Source organism: Trypanosoma melophagium (genome assembly GCF_022059095.1).
Source record: "Trypanosoma melophagium isolate St. Kilda chromosome Unknown ctg16segment0, whole genome shotgun sequence".
Taxonomy (NCBI): domain Eukaryota; phylum Euglenozoa; class Kinetoplastea; order Trypanosomatida; family Trypanosomatidae; genus Trypanosoma; species Trypanosoma melophagium.
Window position 1 is genome coordinate 352601 of NW_027125144.1, and position 11693 is coordinate 364293.

The 11693-nt window shown below is 36.9% G+C and overlaps 3 protein-coding genes across 4 annotated transcripts; all 3 read left to right on the top strand.

Annotated features, from left to right (window-relative positions):
• Positions 1 to 1006: 1006 nt before the first annotated feature.
• On the top strand, positions 1007 to 1495 carry LSM04_000647 (Ubiquitin-conjugating enzyme E2; the record flags this gene model as incomplete). Its single annotated transcript, XM_067337566.1, has 1 exon — positions 1007 to 1495. The coding sequence occupies one exon, from the start codon at positions 1007 to 1009 to the stop codon at positions 1493 to 1495; it is 489 nt and encodes a 162-aa protein (XP_067193458.1).
• Positions 1496 to 2772: 1277 nt separating this feature from the next.
• Positions 2773 to 4854, top strand: LSM04_002898 (uncharacterized protein; the record flags this gene model as incomplete). Of its 2 annotated transcripts, none has more annotated exons than XM_067337567.1 (1): positions 2773 to 4854. In XM_067337567.1, the coding sequence occupies one exon, from the start codon at positions 2773 to 2775 to the stop codon at positions 4852 to 4854; it is 2082 nt and encodes a 693-aa protein (XP_067193504.1). The 2 variants fall into 2 exon arrangements, with proteins under 2 accessions (XP_067193504.1, XP_067193505.1); XM_067337568.1 differs by having other exon boundaries at positions 3499 to 4854.
• A 5413-nt stretch (positions 4855 to 10267) lies between these two features.
• Positions 10268 to 11479, top strand: LSM04_003613 (uncharacterized protein; the record flags this gene model as incomplete). The annotated part of the gene is made up of 1 exon (XM_067337569.1): positions 10268 to 11479. One exon carries the CDS (start codon positions 10268 to 10270, stop codon positions 11477 to 11479), a length of 1212 nt encoding a protein of 403 aa, XP_067193519.1.
• Between the last annotated feature and the right edge of the window lie 214 nt (positions 11480 to 11693).

Here is an 11693-nt window from a genome sequence, read left to right on the forward strand (position 1 = left end):
TAGCAGTGAGGAAAAAAGAATAGTGCTGATAGCGGCTGCATACATAGAAAACAATAGAAGTGAATTGAAAGAAGAAAAAAGACGAACAAATGTGGGAATACTATGAGAGTGCAAAAAGGAATTCATCAGTAAAGACAGTGAAGAATGTTTATTTGCTGCATGAAATTAATGGGGTAATATTAGATAAAAAGCAAGAGCAATACGAGCAAAAAAAAAAAAAAAGGATTCTCTGCTTCTTTTCATGATTGTGTACGTGTGCTTTTTTTTTTTCTATCAGGAACATAATAGGGACGGAGATGGAAATAGACTTGTTTTTGCCCTGTTTGTTTATTTATTTCACACCTATCTGTTTTTTTTTATTTTGTCTTTTTTGGGTATTGTTGTTTTTTCTTTGTTTTTGCATTTATGTGCATTTACTTTATTTATTTAATTCATTTTTTTTTTTCCATCCATTTATCCATCTCGTCTTTTACTGACGCTGTTCACCTAGACGCACACACACGATCACAACCAAAGAAATATATATATATATATATATATATGGAGAATAGAAGTTTCAGAGAGAGTGGATTTTATTTTTATTTTTGGTATATGTCGCTCGCAGAAAATTGTAATGGGTAACACTAATGTACTGCAATGAGTGAGAATGTGTACACACTGTGAGAGCTTGGTAACTCTTAATATTTCTTCGTTCACGTGTTTATTTTTTCCCCTCCTCCTCCCTTTTCACTTGATCACACTTTAAGTCCTATTTGCGAAGAGAAAAATTAAAGAGGCTGTGGGAAGTACCATGCGAAAAAAATACTTTTTATTTATTTATTTATTTATTTATTTATTCCTTCTCTTTTCCTTTTGCTTTTTTTTTTTCTGACTGTGTGCACATCCGTATATGATTTCTCTACCGGCAGTGAGTTTGCTCCCCTTATTTCTCTTTCTTTCTCTTCCTCATATATATATATATATATATAGCTTTACTTACAACCATACACACTCGCGGAGTGGAGCCATGCCGCCCTCTGTGGTCGCTCGACTGGGGAAGGAGCTGAAGGCCCTCCAGCAGAGCCCGGACCCCGACATTGACCTCCACCCCCTCCGCGCCGACAGTCTCTTCGCGTGGGAGGCGGCGCTGCGGGGGCCGCCGGGGACCGTCTTTGCGGGCGGGACTTATCGCCTCCTCCTCCGCGTCCCGCAGGACTATCCGATGCTGCCGCCCACCGCCCACTTCACCACCCGCGTCTTTCACCCAAACGTCAACTTTGAGACCGGCGCCGTCTGTCTCGATATCCTCAAGAATCGATGGTCCCCGGCGTGGACGCTTATTAGCGTCTGCCATGCCATTCGCACCCTACTCGCCTCACCAGAAGCGGACAGTCCATACAACTGTGATGCCGGTAATCTTTTAAGGGCGGGGGATATGGAGGGATACGCCTCACTCGTACGCATGTACGCGATCATGTACGCAGACGCACCACCTTTACCACCTATAGAGCCGTAGACCTATAATAGTGAGAGAGTGTGTTGTTTCTCTCTTTGATGACTGGGTATGAAGAGTTGGACGTTAGTGGGTGAGTGGGTGAGTGAGAGAATGATTCGTCTTTTTCTTTTCTGAAGTACAGAAAAAGTGTCTTTTGGGGGAGATTTACTTTTTTTCTTCTTAACGACACTCTCCATCTCACTCATACCCCTGACTGCTATGGTTCTTTCTGGCTTGTGAAGTGCAAGCCCTTTCAAACGTTAGAGGAACGTGTTTTTTTTCTGTTTTTTTTTTCTGATTTTTGCGTGTGTTTGAAAGGAGCTAAAATGTTTAATGTGCGTCCATCACAATGGAAACAAAAACAAAAAAATATGAAATACAAAACGAAAGAAAGCGAAAAATGGAAAGCAGTCGCACCGTAGGTGGAGAGAAGAAGAATAGTCTCGTTTTTTTTTCTTGCTATTATTGTCAGTGGTTATGATATTGTACACCAATTAAGGCACACACAATTCCGTCTGCTATATTTATTTATTTAAGCGTCATATTGTTTGACTATATACAAGTGGATTTCTCTTTTTTATTATTTCTTTCTTCCTTTGTTTTTCTCTAGTTTCTCTGTCTTCGTCTCTCAATAGACTTCAGGACCACACAGCAGCAAGTAAAAGGAACGGATTCAGCGAGAATTAACAACAAAGATCAACAGCAACAGTAACAAAAACAAGAAAAAGAAAAAAGAACAAAGCTACAGACGTATTCCTGCGTACACACAACAGCAAAGAACAAAAACCAAAACTAAACACAGTAATAAAACAGGACAAAAAAGAACAAAACAAAACAAAAGCAGCAAGGTTGAATCGAAAAAGAGCAGGAAAGGAAAAAAAAAAAAGAAAGAAAAAGTCAAGGAATAAAAGAGAAAAAAGAAAACGGTCAGTCAGAAGGAGTAAAAAAGACAACCAACTGTGACAGGATCGTCGAGAAAGAAAGAAGGGAATTCTGAAAGAGAAGAAGGTGATCGACAGAAGGTGGAAGGAGTAACGGGAAAACAAAATCAAGGGAAAAAAAGAACGCGCAGAGAGTCTACTCAAGAAAAAGTAAAGGCGAAAGAAAAAATAACCAGAAAGGAAGAGGGGAAACGGTTCGAATATAAATAGGTGTAGGGAACTGAAGAAAATAACACAAGAAGCAAAGTATTCAAAACGAAGAGTGAAAGAATTGAACAACAACAAGAACCAGAACGACAAAAAGAAAGAAAGAAATACCAATATCAGTGAACTACATAGCTAAGTTGAACCTATCTAATGTGTGATTTTGACTACGAGAAACTATTCCGAAAAGGACAGGACGAAGATGTCGATCTCTTCATGCTCAATGAGGACATTCAACGGCAAATGATTGCACTTGATGATGATGATGATGATGATGGTGTTATGGTGGGCGTAGCGGCTGCCTCTGTTGTGAGTCAGAGTAGTTATGGCAGCGCTGCAAACAATGGAATTACCGCCCCACAACCCCCAACATCCGATTTATTAACATCTACGTCATCAACTACTACAATCACTACTACGGCGACGACTGCTACTTCGACAGATGGCAATAAGAATGTCTTTACAGAAAAGGGTCAGCGGTATGGTGAAAAAGATATGACAAACAACACCAATGCTAATAATATGAATGTGAATGCAAATACGAATTCTTCTTCTTCTGCTGCTGCTGCTGCTTTCCCACAAAATGGACATGCATTCCCATTACGAGTGACGGAAACGGCGAATGTCTACAGTTACTCTACTAGTAATACCCGTGGACACCCGCAGTTAACACCGAGTGGCTCACAAACCCCCACTTATCTTTCCGACGACACCACTTCGCCGCAATTGCCATACGTTGTTCATACGGCTGTTGCCGCCCCACTTGGAATAACCGCAAGTATGAATACCACAACTATGCATACAAACAGTAATGCAAGCACCACAACGCCAACATCAACGCGAACGGGAATAAGTGAGAGGAGTCAGAGTCAAAGATTGATGTCATCGACAACAACACCAGAGTGTTCCTCCAAACCACTACCGCCGTATGTTCTGCAGGAGACGTGTCCGCCACCGTACGGGTGGGCGAATAATAATAATAATAATAATAATAATAATAATAATAATAATAATATTGTGTTATCGCCTAAACACACACAAGGAACAACAACACAACATCTTCGCAAATCACCACCGCAAACCACCACCAGAACTGCCACTACTCCAACTCCACCACAACAGCAATCACAACAACAACAACAACTTCTACAGCCGCATACAATATATTCTTCGAACTCACATGTGATGGCACCGACGGGCTTTCGGTTGGGAAACATGCAGGCACGTCCAATGATGATGATGCAGCAGGGAATAGCAGCAGGAGCACTATTAACACAGCAACAACAAGTAATGCCAAACAGAAATGGAGTTGTGGGTGGAGGTTCTTTAAACCAATTACCACCACCACCACCACCACAACAACAACAATCACAACCACAACAACAACAACATACATCGCAACTGCCTGTTTCTCAACAATCACCACAACAGACATTACCGCCGCCACCGCCGCCACCGCCGCCACCGCCGCCACCGCCGCCAAAACAACCGCAACAAGTGACAGGCGTCGTTCCACCGGGTTATGTGCATGTGTTGGTGCCTCTTCGAACTGCTGATGGATCTACGGGATATCAATTAATGATGATGCCTGCGCAGCAGATTGGGCAAGGTGTAAATGGGGTTTCGGCTCAAGTGGGTCAAGTTTCTGCAGATCAAGTGAAACAACAACAACAACAACAGGCAATGGTGCAGTACATGTGGCAACAACAACAACAACAACAACAACAACAGCAACAACAACAACAGCAACAGCAACAACAACAACAGCAACAGCAACAACAACAACAGCAACAACAGCAGAGTTTACATCTGCAGCCACAGCGGCAACACCTTCTTGGATCGCAGTATGCCAATCTTGCTGTCTCACCACAGCGTTATGCTATTCTGGCTTCAAATGGACAGCAACAATACGTAATGACCATGACTCTGGCTGAACAACAACAACAACAACAACAACAACAACAACAGCAACAACCATTTCAATATCAAGTTGCTCAGCAGCAATCCCTTCAACGCCAGGTTCCTTCAATCCCATTGCAGAATCAGCAGCCGCAGTTACAGCCATTCCAACAAGCGGTGATGCCGCCACTGCCACAACCGCAGGAAGTACGACAGACTGTTCAACCCCCACAACCCGCACGGCCTGTCTATCTTTCTGGCCAACAATTCCAACAAATGTTTGCCTCTTCTATGACAGCAGCCTCTGGAATACCGGGAGGATACCGATTTAATTAGGCTTTTTTTTTCTTTTCTTTTCTTTGTTGGTTCGAGTTTTTGTTGTGCTGGTGTTAATAGTTGTATTGGTCATGGTGGGGTTGACTGTTGTGGAAGAAGGTGTATTATTGCGGTGGTATTTTTGGATTTGTGTATATATTCTGCTTATGTGCTTCTGTTGTGTTGGTATTTCCCACGCTTGAGAAGACACAAGACAACAATGCGAAAATAAATGCGGAACAAAAAGAAATAAAGAAAATGAAATAAGTGTTGCTGCGGTGAAGACGAGATTGCTTTACGAATAGAAAAGAAAAAACAATAAGTTCAGATGAAACAATGATAAAAACAACAACAACAACAACAACCAACCAGAAGTACATGAGTAGCGAAGCGACTCCGGAAGAAGAAGAAGGGGGAAGAGAGAAAAAGTATAAAAGAGAAAAAAATTATGATAAGGAGCAAATTCTTAAGGGATGCACATAATTTTGTGTGTATGATTTAATTCTTCGAGTTTTCTCATCAGAGGTGATATGTTGTTTTTATTTCTATCAAACCCACCAAAAATTTACACATACATTCACATATTACAAAAAGTTAATGCTAACTTTAAATCCACGAGTGACTACTGCTGCTTGTATCATTTATCAACTATTTCATTACTGTTGTTGGATTATTTCTTGAATAGTGGTACTTTCATGCACAACACCGCGTAGACCAGCGGGTGTGAATTTGTTTTTAATCCTTCTGAAATGAATAAGGCGAGAAAATTAAAAGAGATGGATGTGAGTAAGTGAGGTGTGTTTTTTCTTTTCTTTTTTTGCGTGTGTGCGTGTGTGTAAGAAAAAGTAGAGATAAGACAGAGTTGGAAAAAAAAAAAACAAGCTCTCTCTCTCTCTATATATATATATATATATCATTCTTCTTCCGATCGTTTATATCCCACTCTTGTTTTTTCGTTTAAATTCGTTTGTCAATCTCGTTTTTCTTTTTATTGTTCTTTTTCTTTTTTTTATTTTCGATCGTGCTTGGCAATTGATCTCTACATCCTCAGCATTCGTATTTTTGTCATACTTTTTTGATGTTTTTGTCCCCCTTTTTTGTTTTTTTTTCCCTTTTTTTTCATATCTTTTTTTGTATTGTTTTCTCTCCATATAGTATGTGTTCCATGCTTTTATTATGTGTTTGCTTTATTATTATTATTATTATTATTATTATTATTATTATTATTAGTATTATTATTATTATTATCACCTTCCTTGCAGTTTATATATATCATTGTTTTTCCTTCTGCTTTTCTTATTCTGTCAGGTGCTGTTCGGTGACTAGTCCTACTGCTGCTGTTGCCTGTTTATTTGTTTGTTGGCATTGCGGAATAAAATTGTTTTGCTTTTGGTGGCACAGTGCGTATTCTGTGGAGATGCGCCGTTAAAAACACGCAGAGACACTTTGAATATATATATATATATATATATATATATTGGTGTTTGGGGATTTGAATGGGGCACTGAAGAGAGAGGCGATGAGTAGTGGTGCCTTTTCTTCTTTTCTCATCTTGTGGTGGGACGACTGGCAGATATAAAAGAAATAGAAATAGAAGAAAATAAAATAAACCCTCCTTTTTTTTCTTTTTTTCTCTTTTTGCTTTTTTTTTTTTTAACATCCATCTACGCAGTAAATCTGCTTGTAAGAAAAGGATAGCTGGAGAGGTGGGGTAGAAATAAAGGAAAAAGAAAAAAAAAACAAAGTTTCTTTTTTTTCTTCGTATATGTGTACGTTTGTATTTATATTTATATGCTTCATTCTATATAAATATATATAAATATAAATATAACTATATATATATATATATATACATTGTATGATCTTTCTGTATTTGTGCGGTTGAGTTCTTTGTTTTTGTTTTTCTTTTTCTTCTGATCTCTATTTCACACCGTAATGCTGAGGAATGAGAAGAATTGAAGAAACTATTGATTAATAATAAAAATAAAAATAAAAATAAAAATAAATGATATTGTCAGGAAGAAGATGAATTTTATTACAAAAGAGAAGAGGAAAATAATATACGAGTATTAAAGAAGTTGATTTTTTTCTTTCATTCTTTTTTTCTCCTTTTTGTGGGGATAATAATACTATTATAATAATTCTTTCGAGAGAAGATATATTAATAAATGAAACGAGAAGAAAAAAAAGTAAATATTTAACGAAAACGCAAAAGTAAGTGAACGGTAATACCGAGAGAAAAGAGAACAGTATTATGTACTTTATTGTTTTTTTTTTCTTTCTTTCTTTCCCTGTTCTCCTATTATGTATTGCTTATTACTATTACTTGTTTGTGCTTTTTTTTTTTCTTTCCAATTCCTCTTTTCTTTTTGCTTTTCTTTTCTTTTTGCTTTTATTTCCCAACTGTTTTTTTTTTGTTTTTTTAACTGTGCGTTGCACATGTGTAATTTTTTGAAAAAAAAAGGGTGGGGGAATATTAATTGTGAGTCGTGTTGTTTTTGTCATTTGTTGAATCACTTTATTATTATTATTATTATTATTATTATTATTGTTAAATCAATGTAATTGGATATATATATATTTATATTCCTCCAGGTATCTATATATATATATATATATATATATATATATATATATATATATATATATCTTCTGCAAGGGAGGATAGTAAGAAGGAAAGAGAATCTGAGAAAGTTAAAAAGTCAAAAAAAAAAAAAACGAAAAAAAAGTATGTATGTCATTTGAAATGCTATTTTGTTTTTACTTTTTTCTTATAATATTTATTATTTATATGGTTATACATATATATATATATTCATCGGCTTGTATTCATACATGGATATTAAAAAAAAGGGGATGTACACAGATCTCATTGTTTTCTGTGAACTTGAGATGCGATTATTTGAGAGACGACATCACTTTTGATTTTTATGCTTGCGGTGTTTTATTGAGTTCCTAATTTTTATTGATACTTTTTTTTTTCTATTTTGATTCCCCCTTCTTTTTTGCTTTTCTTTATTTCTTTCTTTGTGCAGCATCTTTTTTTTTCTTTTGAGTCTCTCTTTTTTCTGTTGTGAGGGGAGTTGTGTTGATTTATTTATATCTTTGTATGCGTGTTCAGTTATTATATATATATATATATATATATATATATATATATATATATATATATATATATATATCAATGTCTTCTACTGCAAATAGACATATGCAAACGTGAGCGGATCAATTCAAAATATTCCAGCAACTATGGGTTTTTCCTTTTGTTTTTGTTTTTCTCTCTCAATTTTATTTCCATTTTTCCATATTCCTTGATTCTTCTTTATTATTATTATTATTATTATTATTATTATTATTATTATTAATATTATTACTTTTTGTTTGTTTGTTTTTTCCTTACATTTAAGTTATATATATATATATTGTGTTTATCCTCCTCCGCTGGCAGAGTGAAGGGAGAGAAGAGACCAGTCTATCTATTTAATTAGAGAGAAATACTCTATTCCCCTCATTCATTCATTTAATTAATTAATTTTATATTTCCCCTCACGGCCGAATAGAAAACATCAAACACAAATATGAGAGAAATGTAAGTATCTGATCGGTTTCCTTTCGTTTTTTTTTGTTTTTTTCATTATTTTTTATTGTTGTATTAAAATTTTTTTCTTTCTTATTAATTAATTTAAGTAAACGCAGGATATGCGGAATATTGGTGAATGAATCATTTCATAAGATTTCTAATTCCTTTTCTTTTCTTCTCTGTAAATATCGAAGGGTGTGATTGAGACTACTCCATTCTGTGGCCAAATACCTAAAGAGAGAAGAAATAAATAAATTGATCTATCTATCTATTTATATATACATACATTTATATACATAAATACAAATATACACATATGTATATAAAGATATATACATATTTATATATGTACAAACACCAAACACGTATGTTTACACACACACACACATATATATATATATATATATATATATTGATATTTGTGTGTTTTTTTATTGTTTTATTCGCGAATGGATAAATAAAAAGAAGAGATTGGAGAAATAAACGTAGATCGTGTATTGGTGTAATGTGCAAGGGAGAAAGAACGAGTTTTTGTGTGATATTATCATCTAAGTCAGTTCTGGTGTTTTTTTTTCTTTAATGGTTGTAATTGATCCTATTGCAATATTTATATTCATATGTATATTCATGCACGTGTGATTTTGTTTTACTTTTTTTTCTTTCTGTTCTTTTATTATTATTATTATTATTATTATTATTGGGAAAGGAAAGAAGGTCCAATGCAGGAGAAAAAAAAAAGAAAAAGTTCTGTGGGACTCTTCTGTTTTTTCTTTGAACTTTTAGTTCACTTTGAGAAGAGAAGAGAATTGATGGAAATTTAATTAAAGGAAAATAAAATGGATTTTATGTTATTTTACATAATCAATCAATTAATGAATCAATCTCTTACATTATCTCACTTGTTTACTTGAGCACAAATAAATAAAATTAAAATAAAAAGACGTTGTTTGCTCTATCGAGGTTGCCTTTTTATTTTCATTTTTTATTCTTTTTATTATTGTTATTGTTATTATTATTCCCCCTACATTAAATTCTGTTTTTATTATTGTTCTTCCCATACTTTTCTGTATTTTGGAGTGTTCTGCGCCATATCTTTTTGTTTTCCTTTAAGTCTATTTAATATTCTGTGGGAGTTGTACTGTAGAAGTACAGTTGTAGTTTCCGCAAGTGTATGCATGTGTGTTTCACGTGGTAAGTTTTTTTTATTTCCCTTTTTTTGTTTCGTTTTAATTTGAATTATTATTATTATTATTAACTATATTTCTCTATTTAATTATTTATTTGTTTTTGTTTTTTCTCTTTTTTTCTTTCCTTATTTCCCTATTTTCCATTCATTCATTCTTTCATTTTACTTTTTCACTTCTTTTTTATTTCTTTTTTCTTTTGCGTTTCTTTACGTCCCTGTATTATTATTATTATTATTATTATTATTCTCTATCTATTGATATTTCTATTTATTTCTATTTCTGTATTTATATATATTTTCTTTTATTATTTCCCCACAGAGTGGAATAGAGGACTACGCGGAAGAAGCTAAAATAAATAAAAGTAGTAACACTTACGAGCAGAAAAGGAGAGAAAAAAAAGACATCGTCACCCCACCCAACGGCAAACCATTGAGAGAAGGGGAAATAAGAACAACAGGGAGTAAAGGAGAAAAAAAAAGAAATACACTTATATACTTCTATAGTTATACCTTCACAGAAACGAAAAGAAAAAAGAAGGAAAAGGTAAAAAAAAAAAGCAGGTGAGAGAAAAAAAGAGAAAAAGAGAAAAAAAAGTACAAATTTATTAGAAATTCGAGCAACCTCAAATAAAGAACGGCCGACAGAACAACAAGAAAAAAGAAAAAAAATGTCCGATACGAATAGCACTAACGGAGATGTTAATCACAATCTCAATAACACCACCACTGAAACACAAACACCGCCGCCACAAAAACAGCCGGAGGACATAACACCGCCACAAACAACATTCAACACGACGACAGAAGTCCCGACAGCCACCACCACCACCACTCCGCCGCCAACAAACAATAACAATAACAATACAAATAATAATAACACTAATAATAATACGATGGGAACATCATCGGTGTTTATTGGACTTGGCCCGGCGGCCTCCACCATTTCGGAGGAGTCCCTGCGGCAGCGGCTGGAGGAGGTGGCGCCGGTCCTCGGCGTGCGGATCCGCGGCCGCTGCGCCTTCGCGGACGTGCAGGACAGTGCGGCCGCCGACCGGCTGGTGGCGGAGCTGGACGGAAAGTACATTGGCGAGGCCCGCATGTCCGTGCAGATCAGCCGCAGCAAAGAGAAGGAACGGCCCCCCGCCGGTGGGAACCACAACCACCGCGAGGGCAATCACAATAACAATAATGCACACGGTCACAATAACAGGAATAGCCACAAACACAATTCCACTGCTTCTGGTAGTAGTCGCACGTCTCTCTTTGTGGGTCTTGGCCCCGCGGGTTGCTCCATCTCCGATAAGGAACTGCGCTACAAGTTGGAGGAAGTGGCGCCCATCACCGGCTTTCGTCGCCGCGGTCAGTGTGCGTTTGTGGACGTGGCCGACATGTCCCACGCCGCGCGGATGATCCACGATCTCAATAACCAATACATTGGCGACTGCCGTCTCTCGGTGCAGTACAGTCGCGATAACAAACTCGCCCGCGTTGAGGGGCGGCGGGAAAAGCGTAGTCGCAGTGACGGACGTCGCCGTCGCCGCAGCAGCAGTCCACGCCGCAGACACCGCCGCCGCGGGAGTTACGGCAGTTACAGCAGCAGAAGTAATTCACCCGATCGTCGCTACCGCAGACGCCGGCGTAGCACCAGCAGCAGCAACAGCAGTATTCGTAATGAGAAGGGCAACAGCAATAACAATAACCGCAACTACAGTAGCAGCAGAAGTGGGAGGAGCAGCAGCAGAAGCAGTATTGGATCAGATGAGAGCCGCGGGGATTATCACCGCTCGCGGGATTATTACCGTCGTCGTCGGGAACGCAGCAGAAGTTATAGTAGCCGCTCTCGCTCCAGCAGCCGCAGTTACTGTAAGAGGCGGGATTAAGGTGATATATATATATATATATATATATAATAAGAGAACAGATAAGAGAAAGAGAGAAAGGGGAGAGGAAGGGAGTGTGTGCTTGTATATATATGTGTGAAGTTGGACGAGTGCTTGGGTAGTAAGAAGACAGGTGTGCTTTGGAAATGCTTTTTTTTCTTATTTTGTCTTTTAGAAGATAACAAAAGATAGATAGAAGAAGATGGGAAAAAAA